This window comes from Mesoplodon bidens, assembly GCF_964165515.1.
Source record: "Mesoplodon bidens genome assembly, chromosome: 2".
In the NCBI taxonomy this organism is placed as follows: domain Eukaryota; kingdom Metazoa; phylum Chordata; class Mammalia; order Artiodactyla; family Ziphiidae; genus Mesoplodon; species Mesoplodon bidens.
The window spans coordinates 95,200,196-95,221,516 of record NC_138177.1 but is presented as its reverse complement, the minus strand read 5'-3'; the positions used below and the strand labels follow the sequence as shown (position 1 = coordinate 95,221,516).

General features: G+C 32.5%; 1 protein-coding gene across 2 annotated transcripts in view; it reads right to left on the bottom strand.

Moving 5' to 3' along the window:
• Positions 1 to 21,321, bottom strand: part of COL11A1 (collagen type XI alpha 1 chain) — a 212,646-nt gene that overhangs the window by 29,867 nt on the left and 161,458 nt on the right. For both annotated transcript variants that reach the window (XM_081224711.1, XM_081224712.1), the window contains exons 43-53: positions 18,397 to 18,504; positions 17,411 to 17,464; positions 16,248 to 16,301; positions 15,640 to 15,747; positions 10,928 to 10,981; positions 9,394 to 9,447; positions 8,093 to 8,146; positions 2,609 to 2,662; positions 1,917 to 2,024; positions 1,574 to 1,627; positions 878 to 931 (exon numbers count right to left, since the gene is read on the bottom strand). In XM_081224711.1, coding sequence (XP_081080837.1) covers positions 878 to 931; positions 1,574 to 1,627; positions 1,917 to 2,024; positions 2,609 to 2,662; positions 8,093 to 8,146; positions 9,394 to 9,447; positions 10,928 to 10,981; positions 15,640 to 15,747; positions 16,248 to 16,301; positions 17,411 to 17,464; positions 18,397 to 18,504 — 756 coding nt within the window. The remainder of the gene's footprint in view (positions 1 to 877; positions 932 to 1,573; positions 1,628 to 1,916; positions 2,025 to 2,608; positions 2,663 to 8,092; positions 8,147 to 9,393; positions 9,448 to 10,927; positions 10,982 to 15,639; positions 15,748 to 16,247; positions 16,302 to 17,410; positions 17,465 to 18,396; positions 18,505 to 21,321) is intronic.

Genomic DNA, 21,321 nt, shown 5'->3' with positions numbered 1-21,321 from the left:
AGATATCTATAATTCGAGCTGGTAAATTCATATGGAAAACTTCTTCATAGCTGGAAAAAAGTCAATCGAATTCCTTCTATTTAAAACTTTTTTTAAGTGCTAATTTATATCTGACAAGCATCCAGTAGATGTACTAATTAATAGAATTATATGGTTAATAATTCTATGTATATCACATACATCTGTGAACCATAAATCTATTACCTCTAATTTCATCTTGTGCAACATGAGCATTTTTATTCCAAGGAGTACACAACATGCTGGGATATGACCCACAAGTCTTATCTACACAGAATAAGTCTATATCTCTTTGACTCCAAGTATCCAGTGGGTATGGCTCTAGAGACAAAGTTATGTTAAGAGTGCATGTTGTCTTTGACTACTACTTAAGTTAGTGCCCTCCTTTACTTCCTCGCTAAATAAACTTATGTGGTCAAAGCCCCCTACTGCATTTCCCAAATTAAAAATAAAAAAAGAGTGCAAAAATGCTGAGCTCATTCTGGTTAGTAATTGAATTAATTCATGCTAATAATAGGCTGATAACCTAGTTTTCTTCATTTAATTCTTACTTGTGTTTTTAAAATGACTTTCCACTTAATACAGTTGGAGAGATAGTTCAATGTAATACAATATGACAAAATCACTAATATGATATGACTACAGTTTTTATTATGAAGGCTTTGCTTATATTTCTTAAATCACACCAAGTAAGAAATGTAGAAATGTTCCATGTAAGACTGACTTTAAACTGGAATTCAAATATACCTGAATATGTACTCACATAGCTATGCTTTTGGAAGTGTAATTATTTCTGATTATTTATTTAAAATATCTTGAGACTATGCAAAGATTGAATAAAAATAGTGTGCTTACTTACCGGTTGTCCAGGATCTCCATCTTCACCCTTGTCACCACCAACACCATCCTGACCCTATAATGGGCAATAGAAAATGAACCCAGGTATTTCTCACTATTAATTAACTTTTATCAGAAAAAAAAGATATGATGTATCATCTTAGTCCTTAAGAAAAATTATTGCCAGATAAACAAATAAAAGTATTATTATATTCTTTCAGTTGTTTTTTTTAAGGATTATGGTATCTCTCTTTCCATAAAATGTATGAAATTGCTATGATATCAAATTTAAAATATAGTATGCTCTTAATATAAGGAAAGGGGAGGATGTAATTAGTATAGAAAGACAATGCATCCTTTAACCATGAACAAATATGGTGCAGTTTGAGATGGAGTTTGCATTTTAGAACGGACTGAGGCAAAAGCAAAAATCTTGTAACTTTGAAATGATAGTAATGCGGCTACTTAGATAACTAGTATGCACAACTCAACAAAGTCTGGAAAACTAACCCAATGAAGAGATAATAATAATCATGCAACACAAGTCTGATAGTCTCCAAATATATGAATTTTTTATTCTGGTAGTTGTGATTACAGCTTACATCTTCCTTTTATTGCTATTTTTGGGGATCCACTGACGTAATTAAGACTTTTCTTTAATTATTAACTGGGAACCGTCCCCCGCAAAATAATTCCTTTGTTTTTCTATGATACTTACTGCAGGGCCAGGTTCCCCAGGGGGACCAGGATCTCCAGGAAAACCAACAGGACCCTAAAATAATGTTTTTAAAGTAAAGTAAATAAATGAAAAATTTTTATAAAGTCATGATATTCTGAAATTTAAGAGGTAAAAGTCATGGTAAACCATATGAGAATATCTCGTCTCCTGCTAGAAAATTTTTAAAAATGAAATGAATTGAGAATGCTTATGAATACATCAAACAATGAAAAGTCAGCTTCACCAGCTATGGGCCAAAGTCTCATGATTTCTAGTCTTTCTACAAAAAGCTTCAAGTGGCTTTGACATAGATGCCACTTTAAAGAGGACCAAGGTCACTTACCGGGTTACCCTTAGGGCCATCATCACCTGATGGTCCTTTAGCACCAGGAGGCCCAGCAGCACCAGGTGGACCAGCTTCTCCTTTCTCTCCTCTTTCTCCTTTGGGACCCTACACAGCGTTAGAAAAAGAATGATTATCTTACAAGCTTTAAATCAGTTTCTTAACCTTAGCATACGAGGTCAGACAATACTCTGCTGTGGGAGCTTGTTTCATGCGTTGCAAGATGTTTAACAGCATTCAGGTCTCTTTTACTTGGATGCCAGCAGTTATCATTTCTCCAAGTGTGAAAACCAAAAATGTCTCCAGACATTGCCAAATGTTTCCTGGGAGTGAAATTCACTCTCAGTTTAAACCAATCTAAATTAGAATGATGTAATGCTAATACAGTTCATAAATGTTTACTCGATGTAGCAGGGTTTGCTGGTTTCTTTCGTGGACAGTCCACCAAAGATATATGCAATAAACAGCTTATAGTTCTAATGTTCTAACTTATGCTAATGTAATTTTTTTTTCAGTTTCTGTGTGAATCAAAATATGCAGAGGATAGGCAAAATTGCATTTGTGATGATTCTTAACAGGTTGGAAAGTGAAAGGAACTGAATCACAGCTAGGAGTTAAGCTACATGTTTAAAATATTCTGAAAGAAATATCTGATCCATAACACACTACACTGAAAACAAGCCAGCACTTACGCCTGTGCCTGCTTCCCCAGGAGGCCCTGGGTTCCCTGCTTCTCCAGGCTCACCCTATAAAGAAGAGATCAAAAGAGTATCATAGCACAGAAACAATGTTTCATATTTGTAAAACTTCCTTCAATGATGACCATGACACTTTAAACTAGCCCTTAACTCATTATATTATTTTAAAAGCAGTGGACAACTTTGATAAAAAGAATAAACTTTTCCTATTACTGACCTTATACTTTTATTTCTCAAGTGGGGAGATAGAACTGGATAAGCTGGATGCTACAATTCTCATCAGTTAGTTAATACCCAGAGCATTAACCCAAGTTACCACCAAACCATACAAAACAGACATTTGCAAGTTTCCTAAAAATTGTGTATTTGTGTTGCATCAATATTCATATTATAATTAAGTTTATGGATTAAACAATTTAAAATGTTTTTTACTAAAATATGAATTTACTATAATAATCAAACAATTTTGTAGTATTTTGATAATCCTATAAACTTTAGTTAGTAGAGGTCTAAAGAGGTCTAAAGTAGAGCTATAAATAAATACAAAAACACTATTTATAAGATACACATAGATACTTAGATACTAATTAAAACTGCTCCGTTTGAGGATATATATTGGTAGTCTTTATGATCTCCATGTATAGATGTGGATGGCTATTTTATGGCTCAGTGCAATAATAAATAAACCTCTTAGCCTAGTAGGCTTCCCTTATGAAAGTCTGTTACTAACTCTTCGCACTTAGAAATGCATACAAACATAATATTCGGTTCAAGTAATCATCCAAGTGAAGTAATACAATACATTCATGTACCATGTTTCTGTACAAAATCAGTAGTACTAGAAACTCTGAAGTGAAAATTGTAAATTTTTAAAACATGTGAGGCCTGGAGTTTCTTTAATTTTTAACTCAGCTATTTCCAATATTCCTGGCACAGACCCACTGCTCGTAAATTGGTTTGAAATGTATTATATTAAATATAAACATAATTCCAAGGGAGAGACTATTTTGTGTACATAATTTCTTATTCTTTGAGAATATGCACATATTTTAACTTCTTGAATTATCTGCATAATGAGGGAAGATATCAAGTACTTTCTAAGAATTCATTAGTATTATTAATGTGCAAATTATTTTCTCTCTCAAGTAGGTAGCACATATTTCCAATTATCTTGAATAAACTTTACAAGTAAAATATTGCATTTACATTATTTTCAAAGCAATGAATCATTCATCTATCCCAGTATGATGGAAAAAATATGCAAGTGATATTTTTATGAGTCATTATTCACATTTTTGAAAAAAACTTAAGCAGTTTGCCATTCAAATCAACTGTAAAATGTCCATATTAAATTCTTTATATATGGAATATATATAGTATACTGCATAACCTCAGTTAGATGTGAAATTTAAAATAGCCAAACTCACACAAGCAGAGAGTATAATGGTGGTCACCAAGAGGTTGCAGAGTGGGGACCATGGGAAGATGTTGGTTAAAGTGTACAAAATTTCAGATACTCAAGATGAATAAGTTCTGGAGATCTAATATATAGCAATATAACTATAATTAACAATATTGTATTATGTGCTTGAAATTTCCTAACAGGGTAGATCTTAAGTTTCCTCATCACACAACCAAAAAATGGTAACTCTGTGAGGTGATGAATATGTTAATTAGCTTGAGTGTGGGCATTATTTCACAATGTGACATGTATCAAAATATCAATTATATGCCTTAAAAATACACAATTTTTATTTGTCAACTGTGCCTCAATAAAGCTAGGGAAAATGGAAATACAGGAAATCTATTGACTATGTACAAAATGTTTTCATATGTACCACATTAACTCATAGTGATATCATAAGAGTTAGAACTAGAAGGGAAATAACTGCATATTTTGTGTTTTTTATTAATCTGTGTATTTTGTTGTTCCCCTTTAATCCCTGTCCACTATAAATTTAAACTAGATTGTGAAATGATTCCATTTGTTTATGGTTTTTTATGAGGGAAATAATAGGTGGTGAAGAGACAGGATTAAATAATTGTCAAAAATAGTACAAATGAACCTATTTGCAAAGCAGTAATAAAGACACAGACATGGAGAACGAATGTATGGCCACCAAGGTGGGAAAAGGGGGGGTGGGATAAATTGGGAGATTGGGATTGACATATATAAACTGCTATGTATAAAACAAATAACTAATGAGAACCTACTATATAGCACAGGGGGGAAAAAAAGAAGGTACAGTCTATTTGTAGGACATATATTAAATTAATCTTAAAAATGCATTCCAATATACAGTAGGTGCAGACAAATACTGTTTGATTCCACTTATAAGAGGTACCTAGAATAGTCAAATTCTAGAATCAGAAAGTACACTGTAGATGCCAGGGGCCAGGGGGTGGGGTTTGGGGTGGGGTGGGGAGGTGGAATGGGGAGTTAGTGTTTAATGGGGACAGAGTTTCAGTCTAGGAAGGTGAAAAATTCGAGAGATGGATGATGGTGAAAGCTGCACAGCAATGTGAATGTACTTAGTGCCACTGAACTGTACCGGTAAATATGGTTAAAATAGTATGTTTTATATTATGTGACTTTTACCACAATAAAAAACATTAAAAAAAAATTAAAGACAAATTTTTACTACAAAGTCTCTTCATTTTGAGAGCAATGCATTAATATTAATTTCTCTAATATATATATGAAAATTACCTTTTTTGAGTATTAGAGATAAGTGTGCACAATATAAATAGTATCTACTTAAGATGAAATTAATATTAAATCTATAAAGGTCCCATTTAAAATCTTTGGAAGGGGGATAGGATAAAATCACAAGGAAAGAAATAAAACACTGTAACAAGACTACATTATACAAATTAAATATCTCTAGTATCAATGAGGCTATACCATGTTTATTCTAAGTAATAATAATTGATTTAAATAAAATAATATAAATTCTATGAAGAGTATTGGCATATAAAGGAAGCGCTAGTTTATACATTTATTATTACTTATCACGTAAGTATTTTATCCCATTCTATAGTGCACTTGTTAAGATTAAAGCCCCCTTCAGAAGAGACAGCAAATTACTCTGTGTGCCTAAAGTCATAACAGATGTATTCATTCTTAAGGTAATATCCTGATCTGTCTCCTTGTTTTGAAGAAAATGCTAAAGTACAAAATCTATCAATAGCAAGTATATATTATATGGAAAACAAGTTAAACTTATTTAAGCAAAGTGCAGCATGACTAAAGTATCTTTCTTTCTCTTTTCTTTTTTTCATTGAATTAGTAACTGGGAATAAATTTTCCAAAATAGAAACGGGGAAGAATTCAAACCAAATCAGAGTTGATGTCAAAAATCTTGGGCTTCCCTGGTGGCGCAGTGGTTGATAGTCTGCCTGCCGATGCAGGGGACACGGGTTCGTGCCCCAGTCCGGGAAGATCCCACATGCCGCGGAGCGGCTGGGCCGGTGAGCCATGGCCACTGAGCCTACGCATCCGGAGCCTGTGCTCCGCAACGGGAGAGGCCACAGAAGTAAGAGGCTCGCGTGCCGCAAAAAACAAACAAACAAAAAAAAAAACCCTGTAATCCACATAACTGTATATTACCCTAGATTCTGAAGAAAAAAATAAAATTAAGGTTTCATTTCTATCCTGCTGTCACATAGAAACTTTTTTAAACAGAGAAAAAATAAAGCTCTGTTTTTTTGGTATAACAAATTTAGATTCAGTTATGTTTTAATTGTAAGAAGTTGAACGCCATCCTGATTGACTGAATCATTCTGTGAAGATTCAAAACTGGCCAAGTATTACCAGATAGGCTTTAAACAAATGGAAACAGTATGGAAAAGAAGTTCTCCAAAACTCCAAACATCTGGCATCCATGTTTATCTTCAAGGGTAGCGCAGAGGATAAAACCATAAAAGAAGCAACTAAAGCACTTAAAACTTTTCCCACTGCACACAAAAGCTTTAGGAAACAGTAAAATAGGCTGAAAAGGCTATTAAATGGTTTTAGAATTTGCTATATTGGCAAAAAACTAAAATTAGAGGCTAGTTCTCACAATTATCTGGTCAGTATTAGAGCCGAAAGGGGATGATGCAAAGGGAAGAAAGAGGAAAGGTGTGGGCCATCTTCATCAGTCTACTGCTATGATACCATTAGACACCAGTCCTCTCTTCTGCTATTCTTTTTATGACAACTGAATTCAACAAAAAATTTCTTTCAATTACACTCTCAACTTATCTGCATTTTTCAACACAAAACTTTAAATTTAAGAATATAAACCAAGAGTTGGTCAATCAAAATACTAGACCATTTATGCAGTAAGAATTAGATAACTTTCAAATATTTCTAATTTAGTAATTAAGAAACTATATAATAGTTAATCATATAAAATTAATTATAATCAAAATGCTAGAATGTGGGTGTTGAGAAGAAATAAACACCAAAGTACTAGGTTCTCAACCTACTACATTTCTTTTTCTGAGGGTCAAATACTTTGATTAAGATAAATGAATGAGTATAAGATATGATATGTCAAAATTTTTGAGACTAAACAACACAATCATTTTTATGATTAGGATAAGTCTATACTTTTGATATTTATTAACAAAACTGAAGCAAACTCAGGAAATTTCTAAGTTTTTTTTCACTGCATAATATTTTATCATATGAAATTTAATTTTCATCCCTCAAAACTGGTAAATTATTTTTTAAATAAAGCAAATAACAATGTTAATTTTCTTGAAAATTATTTTAGGAAATGAGAATGAATGCATAAATAACAAATCAGAGGATCATTTTGACATTTTCATGCAAAGGAAGAGCAGATATTTTAAATAAAGTCATGTTCATGAAAAAAAGAAGCTATTATGGCACATGCCAACTATTTTGAAAAGTGCCAAAGACAGGTCATAGTATTTGTAATGAAAATATAACTCCAAATAGATGAACTGAATGATTAATTCTTTTGTAATATGAAGGATTATTTTTTTTGCTTTTAAGTCAGTTACATATTTTTTTGCTTTTAAGTCAGTTACCAATCTCTTCTATTTTCAATAATGAATGGTTACTAGAGACACAGTCTGGTCAAACTTACATGGGTTAGAGTGGATCCTGATTTAGTCCCTTTCTAATAAAAAAAACCTTAATGAAATTACTGAAATTCTCTACGATTCAGCTCACTCAGCCTAAAAATATAGGTAATGATAATAATGCCATCATCATGGAGGGGCTGTGTTGATTAAAGGAAATAATCCACTGCTCAGCACAATACCTGTCAATCAAAAATGTGATATCTCTAAATCACTTTTTCTTTAATTACTTAACTATTAGAGCAGATGAACTGTAGTTCATATAACTATGTTTAAAATACTTAGAAAGACAGAACTATTAAAAGCACTTATAATACTAGCTAATATTGTCAAATTCCTCAATTCTCGCTGTTTCAAACCGTCTATCACTGCATTCCTTACCTTTTCTCCAACGCCACCAATTGAACCAATGGAACCTGGGGGTCCTTGTGGTCCCTGTAGTGTAGGAAAAGTAATACAGTTATCCTAGCTCTTAAAATAAAATATAAAATCATAAATATATGTCCAGTTGTTCTCAAAGGGAGAGAAATATTATGCAAGGATATTCCAAGTCATTTGAAAGATGAGACAAAATGATGAACTTTATTGAGTTGTCAAAGTTACCAGATAGCAAATAATTTAATTATACTAAATTGATTTTAAAATTCACCAGAATTTTGAAGATAAGGTAGGAGACTATCCAACTCTAGTCATGTCAGTTGATACTTGGAACATAATTTCAAGCTCTCTGCCTATTGAAGAGATCAGATTTAGAGGATGGTTTTGTAGATATTTTTAGTGGATCAAGATATGACTCTGGTTAAGAATTATGTAATCCATGCCAAAAACAATATAAACCCTCTCTTAAACTTTAAATTACGTAGGGGGAATTAAAACCTAAAAGCATTTTTAGTACGTCTGTGCTTAATCTATTTTACCCAGTTCTGGTCTTCCAAAATTAAAAGCAGGAATAACAGAAGAGCAATAAAGACAAGAAAAAAATGACTTGTTCTTTGTGAAAAGGGAAAGCCAAATGGAAACAGAACATCAAAACCTATAAATTTGTTAGTGGTAACAGTAAGATAAATACGGCATTACATTCCTGTAATATTGGAAAAGTCAGTCAACAATTAAGCTTGGGGGAGGAAAGCTTTATACAGTTGAGAGGAAACAGTTTTTACATGGTAAGAGGTGCACATATTATCATGCACATATTACTCTGACATATTTTATAGAAGGAAAATACAAAATACAAAACTTTTAGATAGTAGATGCATAAATAAAGGCTGTTTGGAGTACAGACCTAGGCTAGTACAATCAAGCCAATTACAACCATCTCCTCAAGCAATTGTAAAAGATAAAGTTTAAATTGGAAACAATTCAGCAACATTGTACAGTTATTATGTGCAAGACAGTATGTTGAACTGAACAACGCAGTTCTTAGAGCTAGTATTTCTAATTCACCAATAAATATTAATATGTATTGACTGTAAATTTTGTACCTATATTATATTTGTGAGGACTAGCTCCCCACAAAGCCTTTCTTTTCCTGTAAAATAAAATGGAGTGAGTAAATGATCCTTGAGCTCTTGTTCACTTAAACATTTAACAGGAGTGTAATTGTCTCCATTATATCTTGACACTACCCGCATTAAATAATATCTATATAACTTCAAAATAATTAACATATTTCACAGTCTTACATCAGCTCCATTGGGACCTTGAGGACCTCTGGGGCCTGGAGGACCAGGTGGACCCTGTAAGAAATGAATATTAAGGTCTATGAGGTCTAAACTCAAATGCATTTCTGATATTTCATTTTGTGATTAAGAAAACAAAAAGAAGTTTCAGCCTGCAAAATCATAGGCAGTGAAGCATATCAGGGTTATAAGTCATTTGTGATAGATACAACATCATGTTAGCAAATGATTATTTACACATAGCTATGGGGAAATTAGAACTGAAAGAAGAAGAATTTAATTAAAAATTAGAAAAGTCTATTGTAACTGTCTGGTACAATGAAATCATACAGCTAGAAATATTTTAGGCTAGAATATGCTAGAATGTTAGAGTATAAAAGGAACATAAACTTTGAAGAGGAAATGATGCTTGAGTAGATTTAGAATTCATTAATTCTATATTTTTATTTGTATATTTTTGTTTTGTTTTTTATGTCAGCTCTCATGTTACATATGCTAGAATTGGAATAAGATTAACTATTTAGTTGTCTTCCTCAAACAAAGGGTCTCTCTCTTGGTTGTGCTTTAAGATTACCTTGGGGCACTTTTTATAAAATACTAGTGGCCAGAACCACTTACTTCAAGAATGTATTAATGATTCAGGGAACCATAGCAAGCATATTTAGAGAGGAGTTTGCTATGTAAGTGATGCTGTTTGAGGTATTAATTAGTTATTTGAATCAGTAATATTTATGTTCTCAGTTTTTAAGTTTATTGTAATAAGCATAATTTCTTATTTGAAGAAAATGAAATCTAACATGCAAATATAAAAATATCAAAATATGTATTCTGAAGGAAGCAAAAATTGGGGGAAATGTTTATTGAAGGGAAAGAGCAATTAGGAAATGTATTCATTACATTTCATAGATTTCAATGACCTTGGCTAATTGTTTCCTTAACCAAGGTAGTGCTTAATCAGCAAATATATGTATTTCAAGTTTTTAGTTGAATTATTAGACTTAAACTTAGAGGAGAAAGCCAGAAGCAATAAATGCAAATTTTTATGCTATAGTATTCTGATTAAGACAGAATTCCTTATTAAATTAAGAATCTGTTTCAAAGTACAATTAATTTTTAATACTGTGTTAACATTTGCTAATTATCTAAATCCTGGGTAACTATTATCTATTATTTACATGTTTCACATCAAAGTCCAGAGCTAAAGACTAATAAATAACTGAAGCGTGGCATTTTATATACACTTCAACAATAAATACATATAGAAATAAAAAATATATAACAATACATCAACCAAAGAATACCATATATGTATAAAACACTACTCCAAAGTGAGAAAGAGAAATGATAGAGAATTAGTCAAGACTGTTGGGGGAGACTTCAATAGCAGCAGATGCAAGTTTGGGTGAGAATCAGGGAGACATCAATCTGAAAAATCAGAGCCTTTAGGACTACTTTGTTCATACTAATAAACGTTAAGAAAGATGTTAGTAATATAGAAATTCACAGCACACATCAATTTTAAAACATAAAAACTTACCATGGGACCAACATCCCCATTTTCACCTTTTTCACCAGGTGGGCCTGGCAGACCCTAAGAAAATATAGTAGAAAATAATAAAAGTCATTCATGTATTTAAAAAATATATATTTGGTTAATTTCTAATATAGAATTAAAAATTAAATATAAGTTAAATAAGAACATGGAAATTGAGTCAAACTATCAATTGTCAAAATACTTATAATGCAAATATTGACTATATATGATGGAATCTTATATCTACATTCACTGATAACATGTATGCTTTGCCTAATATACTGTTTGATTTCAGTTACAAGGACTAAGCACAGTATTTGATCTGGGAATTTATGAATACTAAATCATTTCCTCCATCTTTTATGAGTAGTATATGGAACTACCATTGTAAAATTTTTTGGAAAAATTTTGTCTCAAATTATTTTAGAACACCTTACCCAGGGGAGGATTTTATAGCTAGGTATAGTCAAAACTCTTTCAAAAATAAATATTCCATCCAATATATATCCAGGGTTACAAATATCTTCTGAACTTTTAATGTGTTAATTCCACTTCTGAATCTTAAAAACTCATAGGCCATGAGATCTGATATATTACACTTCCTTTATTCTCTCAATCCATTTCCTTTACATTCATTTGCAGTGTAAGTGCTTTAGGAGAGGTTTTGTGCTACTGAATAAACTCAGAGCAGCTGCACACAAATTTCACCTGGCCCCGTCTTTATTTTACTTCCTCTTGTTCTTCCTAACTAGTTCCCCCATGCAGAGCTGTTTATATTTCCTCTTTCATATCACAATGATAATTTGTACATATTTGAATGTACACTTAAAAACACAATTATACCATTTGTTTACATACTTATCCTTACTGGGCAGTGCTCTTTCAGGTGTCAATTTTTTATCTCTAACAATAAACAGAAGGCCAGGGAAAAACTGAGATTTTAATAAAATGTTGAATTTATGATGAATGAATGAATTCTAAGAAAATAAATCAATAGGAACTGCTACATACAATAAGATGTTTCTTGTAACACTAGCTATGATAGTTAAAATTCTCAATTATTCCAGATGTTTAATCATAAGAAAACATAGTTAAATAAATTTGGTTATATAAACTAATGGAATATTATAAGATATAATTATGATACTAATATTCTAAATATGAATAATGTTTATGATAAGTATTAAATACAAATATAAATGAATGTATACTATAAATTTAACTGTGAAATATGTATTAAAATAGGTATGATGACTATTGGACAGAAATAGTAAAAGTGGTAATAGGTTTTAATATGGTAGAATTATGGATTGTTTTAATTTTTTAAATGTTTTTGGGTTTATCATTACGTATATAAATCATACATTTTATACATATTTAAACGTTTTTACAATAGCATTTCAGATATAATCTATTTAAGAAATAAAAAATGCACACTACATAAGCTCTACATTTCTACTGATATTTTAGTAAAGTTATTGACTTGGTCCTACACACAGTGGCTACAAAGTATTTGACCAAAACCCACAGTAATAAATATATTTTACTTATGACCTAGTAAACATGTACATGTAAAATAGTTGAAACATGGGTTTCAAAAAGTAATACTTACCTTGAATGGATAGATGATGATCTTTGATATTTTTATTCTATTTTACCTTATCCTGTTATATTTCATTTTTTAATGCTGGTAATAACCCACTATATTGTTTTTGTGACCTACTAATTCCATATGACTCTAAGTTTGGAGAGAGGGTACTTTACCGAGTATATTTGTAAACCTTTTTTAATGTTCCATATATTCATTTTTATGAGGAAATCTTAATTACTGATTTATAATGAACAACATATACAAGAATGTCATTTATTTTTTCTCATATATCAGTCAGATGTCTAGGAAAATAACCTATCATATGTACTTCCCAAACAGTTATCATCATCTGATGCTAGCTTCTAGAATTACTAGAGAAGTTCCTAGTAAGTTTCCTGGGAGGAAAGAGCAAGGTAGTGTTTCTGATTTTAGCCTGCTTAAAAATTATTTGAAAGAGATCCCTAAAATTTTAGATTCCAAAAACCACAACCTAAGAGATTCTAATTCATTGATGGAGCACATGAACTCAAATTCTTAACAGACAAGTAGATTTTTAACACAGATGAAATAAACATTTCAGTCCATTTCCTTAAGTAGTAAGCATTACAGCTTAAACATAATTAAGTTCTTATAAACACTGTATAAATTAACAATCACATTCCTTATCTTCTGTACAGTTTTCCACCACTTTTAGTACAGAGTGCATCTGATTTGGGATCCCCAAATCGAATGGTATATAAATATTCACTCATAGTTGTCTTTTATTTCTATAACAAGCCCAGTCTGCATTTCCATCTTTTATTTGCACGTATGATTATTCCTAATCGTTCAATAGAAACCTTCCAATAGAAAAATATTTAAATATTTACTTTTTTATGAAGTTTGATTATAGTTCGAGTTAAGACAGAATGTTCTTATTATTAAAATTAATAAAAACATAATGAGTCAATTCTCTTGTTGCAGGAACTAAACGTGCAAAATTGCACTCCAGTTTTAATCAGTTTTCACATGTCCTACCTCTTTCCTAGGGAGTAATTTATGCATGGAGAGACTCTGTTTTAAGGTCTGTCAATTTAAAATCATTTACTACATAAGTGATGAAATAAAAAAATGAATTCAGGCTAAGAACTCTCATTCTGTATGTCTCCTTCATATGCAGACAAATAGTAAACATAGAAATGAAAAATCAAGTCATTTAAACAGAATATTAGATTATTATTATTTCTGTCTATTATAATTGCTAATATCTATTCTGCCATGAAGACTCAATTAAAGTATGCAGATGTGATTGTGAACATGTTAATTACATTAGCATCTTTTCAGGTTCCTGATTTAAAGAGGTAGCTGTGGGAAAAATATCATCAATTTTTCAGGGAACTGATTTCTTTAGTCATCCTCATCAAAGAGGACATTTCTTACTCTGTGGAAATGAAGACTTTTTAAATATAATATCTTGTAAATATAAGCTACAAGGCATCTCTTTAAATCATGATAACTCAATTTCTAAATTACAACCTTATAGAATTCAGAATAATCAGTTAACTGAAAAAGCAGAAAGTGAGTGGTAATATACCCACTGGCAATCTAATTTTTAATGCCTTGTTGTTTTCAAATATGTGTACTTCTCATACATACTGATATATACTACTCAGGATTGCTTATTTATTATTATTATTATTATTATTATTATTTTTGGTGTATGTGGGCCTCTCACTGTTGTGGCCTCTCCCGTTGCGGAGCACAGGCTCCGGACGCACAGGCTCAGCAGCCATGGCTCACGGGCCCAGCTGCTCCGCGGCATGTGGGATCTTCCCGGACCGGGGCACGAACCCGTGTCCCCTGCATCGGCAGGCGGACTCTCAACCACTGCGCCACCAGGGAAGCCCTGCTTATTTATTATTGTCTAACAAGTATAAAAGGGCTAAACACAAATATGAAATGAAGTTTTTACATTTTCCAAGTTGAAAAATAATTATTTTGGCATTAAAAAAAGTAGAAAATTATAACATCATGTTCACTGGTAGACATCCATTGAGTGTTATAACAATTGTTATGATAATATAATTATATTTTTACAATATAATTTGTACAATTATATATATAATAAGCTAGTTAATATTAAAAACCAATATTCTATGACTTTACTTATGAAAATAGAGATAAAAATTAAATTTATACAAATTCAACTTTTACTTACTTTTCCACAACTTCACAAAATTTTGAGTACAATGAACTAGATGATTTAATTTAATCACTTCTAAAATTGTTAATGTGGCATAACTAATATTCACATGGCACCCAAATAGCATTTAAAACAAAATTTTATAATCTTTTAGAGGATCACTAGGTAGGTATTGAATAAGCAAGTGGGAGAAGAAAGTCAGATGTTTCCAAAGTTTGTAGGAAGCAGTTAACATCACATGGAAGAGTGGAAAAACAACTCAGAACACATGTCTACTAAGAAATGTTTTGCCTAAGAACCCAGTTGTAAGTCATATTTGAATGAAAATTTTTTAGCCTACAATGTTTTACAATTTAATATTTCCTCCGCTGAAAGTGTTTCATAAAATACAAATTATAATTCTAAATTTAAGAAGTTATTTTAAATGACCAATTTACTGTTAATTTGTTTATTATACCTATTATTGTTTAACATTTCTTGTTGGCAGTTTCTGTTAATAGTTGTGATTGACAGTTTGCTATTTATCAAAAGGCTTTTAGTTTTTGCTAGCCATCTGGAATACTAATTTTCTTGCTGTGAGATGTGTGAAAGGACACTTCTAACATCTTGCTTCTAACTGTCACACTTAAAGAAGGTTGTCATTCATTTTCCAAATACAATAAGGATGAAGAAAAGGGGTGTTATACCTATGGTGGGGCTAAATAAACTCCAGAAACAGAAACCAGGGCTGATGCAGCTTCACTTCAGAAAAATTAATAATAATTGATTAAAAGCAGTTAAAGTTCAGATACACATTTAAGTAAAACAGTCATTATACCTAAACTTTATACCTTAGTTCCTAGATAGAAAGAAGGAAAGGTGTTTTGTTTTACAACTTCCAGAAAACCTGGTGTGAAAAGTAAGTGGGAATGACAAGGGTGTGCAACTCAGAGAACATCTTACCTGAAGACCTATGGGACCCGGAGGTCCTGGGAAACCTCTGGCACCTTCATCACCTTTTTGTCCAAACATCCCCTGCTGACCTCTGGGACCTGGCTCACCATCACCTCCCTAGAAAAGATCAGTAAAAATGATCACAAACTGGAAGAATCATGATTCTGCTACAAGTCATCATAAAAATATAGCCATTTCTAATTTAATCAAAGACAGTCTATTTATAAGTAACCAAGTACAAGGTAAGTTACATTTCCATTATCTGCTGCAAATATACCACTGTTTGTTTTGCTTAAATTATTTGATTCTGCAATATGACTGATTTTGCTTTTCTCACATATATCAAGTGAAGTAAAAGCTATTTAAAAAGGGAAAATAATGTTCAGAATTGTCTACGAAGTCCTTCTCAACTGGTTATTATCTATCTTCAAATGAAGTCACAGTGTTTTTTGTTTATAAAGATCAGCTTGGTTAGCTACATTAGATAACTTAAACTTGATTTAATGTTAAGCATACAAACTTATTACCACATGAAATCGACTGGTTATGTGACAGTTCATAAATCTGATCAGAGAACGGTAAGGATTTAGATTTGCTGAACAAAGAGGAATACTTACAGCAATTCCAGGGGCACCAACTGGACCTTGAAGACCTGGGGGACCAGGAGGACCCTGCGGTGAGATAAAAATCTGTAATTTTGAAACTGAAGCCAGAGGAGCCTGAGCTATGTAGTGCAGAACATTTGGTTGATCAAAATCTATTAAGCATCTCCACATTTCTTGGGGGGGGGGGAAAGGGTTTTGCATTCAGTGCAGTCAACCATTATTTATTTTACTCCTTGAGACTCAGACTTGCCTACTTGCAATAAATTTTAAATTGGCAGTTATTGAAAGCATTCCCAACTATAATGTTGTGGTATTTAAAAATGGATTTCTATGCTAATATAAATCATGTTGAACTTTCACACTTGAAAATTTTCAAAATACCAGATTTCTTTAATGAGATATGTATGTGTCAGAAAGAGCACATGAAAAAAAGCATCCATATGCTATCTTCTAAATGAAAAATAGGATGTGGGGAATTCTATATGACAGAAAGTAGTGATATATGAAACCTCAGAATTTTCTTTATATGTAAACACATGCAAACTCAGTATTATATATTATGTATACTGTTACTCCTTATTTTGAACAGTAGATTTCAATAGCTTTATGAGTCTTACATACATAAACATTACTTCTTAACTGTGCTTTTTTTCAACATAAATAACTGATCAGGAACTATGAAAGATCCAGACACAAAAGAGTCATTCATTGGATTGGCTTGCTCTTTTTCATAAAACTGCCACACAGTGGGAAGAGTGCTTAAAGCATATGTTCTGGAGGTGTGGCTCAGGGACCACTGGGGTACCTGAGTCCCTGTCAGGTTTCCACTAGGTCAAAAATCCTTTTCATAACAACTTTAAGATATTATTTGTCTTTAACCCATATGGTATTTGAACTAACGATGCAAAAACAATGGAGGGTAAAATTGCTGATGATTTAGTCTCATTCTGTTGCTTTTAGGGTTGGAATTATTGCATTTCTTAACATATAATTTGAAAAGAGATTTTATTAAAATTGACTGAATCTCAAACTGAATAGTTCCCACAGAGGTAATATAGTAGTAATATTATAATTTTTGGAGAGGTAAGGGAATAGTAATATGAAAAAATATCCATGGTTAACACCAAAAGGAGTTAAATGAATAATGCCCCCTCAATAAGAAGTAGGAAACTTACATTTTCTCCTTTGTCACCCTTGCTGCCTTTTTGTCCTGGTTCACCGATTTCACCCTGTATTTGAAAGATTTGAGTTAAAATTTATCTCTAATATGCCATACCTGCCATTGCATTGTCATCACTATCATTGTATGATTAAATTTTACTTTAATGTAATTATGTGCTAACATTTAATGTCACAGTTTAAATTGGAAAAGCCTGCTTCTCACTTTCTAGTATTGACTAATATTGATTTCTAATATTGATTAGTATATAGACAAACAAAAGTCAACTGAACTTTGAGGAATACTGCAGCTGGATTTTTAATTCACAAAATCAATTTTGTCTGAAATATTACCAGTATAAACTAATAATGAAAATATATTAATTTATATAAAAATATAATTACACATTAATCAAAAATCAGTTATTTTTTCTCCCAGTTTTCCAACTGCTAAAATGTTGCACATTATCAGAGCACTGGTTAACAAATTTTGTTATATAATTTCACAATAATATTAGAAAATAAATTCAGTTCAAACACAACATAGCTATACATTCAAAACCAAGAGCTTAGAATCTTTACTTACAAGTTAGTAAAAAATAGGGAAGCATAGGATTATCAAATATGTATGCAGCTCATTCTTAAATTTTAATTCTGCAATATCCAAGACACCACAGCTAAGTGTATAAAAGTAATTAATTAAATTAATTTCATGTTTATTTCAGAAACATATATATTTAAAAATAGGTAAGCAATTTTGGCATCTGTTATTTTTTCTCACTACCATTGTTCTTGTCTTGTTTATATACTACATACCATTTCCTGGGATAACGATAATTCTCAACCTCTAAAGTAAAACTTTTGAGCACAAGGAAGCTGTATTGAAACTTTGGAAAAGATATCTTTAGATTTGACATCTAATCTTAAAAGAGATTATATCCAGGATTCTTAAGAAAAAATTTATTTTTCACAGGATGCACTAATATGAATAAAGAGCACTCACCTTGTCTCCATCCTCTCCTGGGGAGCCAGCAGGCCCAGCAGGCCCTGGGAGACCCACAGGGCCTTGTACTCCATCTCTCCCTGCGGGGCCTTGGGGACCTTTTTCTCCCTGCATTGAAAATCCAGCAGGTCATTACTTTGCTGTAAGAAACCTATAAATTAGCTATTGTTACAATTTTTAAGTACAGCTACAACAGTCATACTCTGGCTTCCATATTTGACAAGGAAATTGCTTTGATTTTCCCCCAAAGCATATTTTCCCAATATATTGCTATTTCCTAGTAGCAAATGATAACACAAAAGATCTCTACATTCTTTCATGACTAAGAATACTAACACTGTTAACAATTTATGAATCTCAAATTATGGGTCACAAAAACAATTAAGACTCAACTTGGAATTTTTCTTTCAATCATACATTTTCAAACCAAGCATTATATATTGATAAATCAGATGCTCGATGTTTGTGAAAACTCACTGACCCTTTACTCTTTCTGTGCTGCTTGTATACCTAACTTTATAATATGCTTTATGTGTAGACTTTTTCTATTTTTTAACAATGTTTCATGAATTTTTCTAGATTTTGATATTTTCTTTCATTGCTGCTTTTACTGATTCAAAATGACAAGGCTGGTAGCTTTTTAAAAATTTTTGTTTACTTTTTGACAATGACATTATTTTCCTCTTTTAAAATTGAACTATATTGTGTAGTTTAAAAAGTATAGGCTTGATAATAAAGATGGCAAAAAATCCTTTCAGAGCTTAAATAAGTGATTTCCTAAAAGTCAAGACTTCATCAGTTCTGCACAAAGTTATTCCTGATTGCAGTTGGTGGTTCTATCTTTTCTCCCATTACACAAGCTGGGAATCCATGTCATTAGTTCCTGCATTTATGTTATCCTGCTCCCCACCCCTCTGTCCCTCACCACCTCCTGTCCCTTTATGATGACTAAGTTTTATCTCTTGAATATATTTACTTCTCTTTATCTCCACCATTGACATCTTACCCCAAAATACTAATAGGCTTCCTGTCAACTATTGAAATATTTCCTTCTTATCTCACCTCTATTCTTACTTCTAAATTACCCTCTGTGCTGCAATCAGAGAGACAATCATCTTACCAACATTCTTTATAGTCAATTTACTTGTTTACCATTCCTAAGGTAAAGACCAAGCTACTAGTGTGGTCTACCATTACCTGGCTCCTACTACCTATGGAACAACATCTAGCCTCGCTTGCCCTTGCTCTCTATATTTCAACCCATGTAGATCTTTTTTAGTTAAACTTGATGCCATACCCTTCCTGTCCCTTGGCCTGAGCACATGTTCACTTAGCCTGGAATGCCCCTAGGAGGATCCTCCACTTAGTTAATTCCTCCTCATCTTTTACATTCCATCATCAATATCTTACCCAAGGAAAGACTCTGATTCCAGCTTAGGTCCCTCTGTTATAAGCTGACATACACCAGTACATTTCCTTATATCATTAGCCAGAGCTTGTAATTATACAGGTACTTAGTGATTCTTTGTTTATTATCTAATGCCCCATCAGACAATAAATTGTGTGAGGGCAGAAGCTGTCTGATTTTGTATTCCATTTTACCTCGTTGGCCTGTGGCCCAGAGTAGCCATTTAAGGCTAGTTACTTAATTGCTTAATGACAACAAAAATAACGAAATGTCTATAAAACAAAGTTAACAAGTTTATTAGTTTATTGGGTTCCATACGGTCTTACTGTATTTTTCAAAACTATGCCATAATTATCATTTAACACATACCTCTGATGTCACACTGGAGACCTTTTATTTCCTTCAAATTAAATATTACAATGTCTCAAACCTATCTCCACTCATAAAATGTGCTGTGCTATTCACAGTGAATGTCACTATTTTGAACACATGAGCTGATTCAGATATTTCTCCTTAATTTGGATTTCCTTGAGAGACTGAACTCCAAAAAACAATCCTTTTATATGAGAGTATCTGTAAATAGGACAGATTAATTCTTAACTGCCTTCATTACAATACACATAATCTCTAGCCAGGCATCACCTGCTCTTTATTTCTTCTGGTCCTGGTCTGTGTGGAATCTATCCCACTATATCAGATTTATATTTGGGTTTAGGAAGAGGTAAAAGACTTTGCTTAACATCTTAGCCAACGTCTCCATCAGTTTTTACTAAACCTCTGCATGGAGCACTATAGGTATTTTCACCCAACACTTCTATAACCATTTGATGCTACCATCCCTAGATAGATAACTTCTTCAAAAGTACTACCTAATAGGGCTTCCCTGCTGGCGCAGTGGTTGAGGGTCCGCCTGCTGATGCAGTGGACACGGGTTCGTGCCCCGGTCCGGGAAGATCCCACATGCCGCGGAGCGGCTGGGTCCGTGAGCCATGGCCGCTGAGCCTGTGCGTCCAGAGCCTGTGCTCCGCAATGGGAGAGGCCACAACAGTGAGAGGCCCGCATACCGCAAAAAAAAAAAAAAAAAAAAATGTGCTAACTAATACTGTGTCCAGCACTTAGTTGCTCTCAATAACTGTTGAATAAAAGAACAGTGGAATGAATACCTTGGATTTTTTGTTGGTGGTGGGAATAACAGAGAGAATGGGTGGGCAGAACATTCTCTTCTCCCTCTGTCCTAATAATACCACCAATCACCAACAGAACCCGGGCCAAATCTTATCTCTGAAAAAGGCTTCTGTCAATAATTTCTCCTCTATATCACCAAAGTAATTTATTACCATTTTCAATACTTTTCCATATTCTTGTCTTGGTTTCAATATTTTACTTTTTCTTCATAAAGTCAAGGTATTTAAAACCTAGCCTTCAACTTATTATCTTCAGAGGATTCTTGGCTTCTCTAATAAGTATATTCTCAATTGGTATACAAAGCAATGCATATCTGTTTTCTCTGTATACAT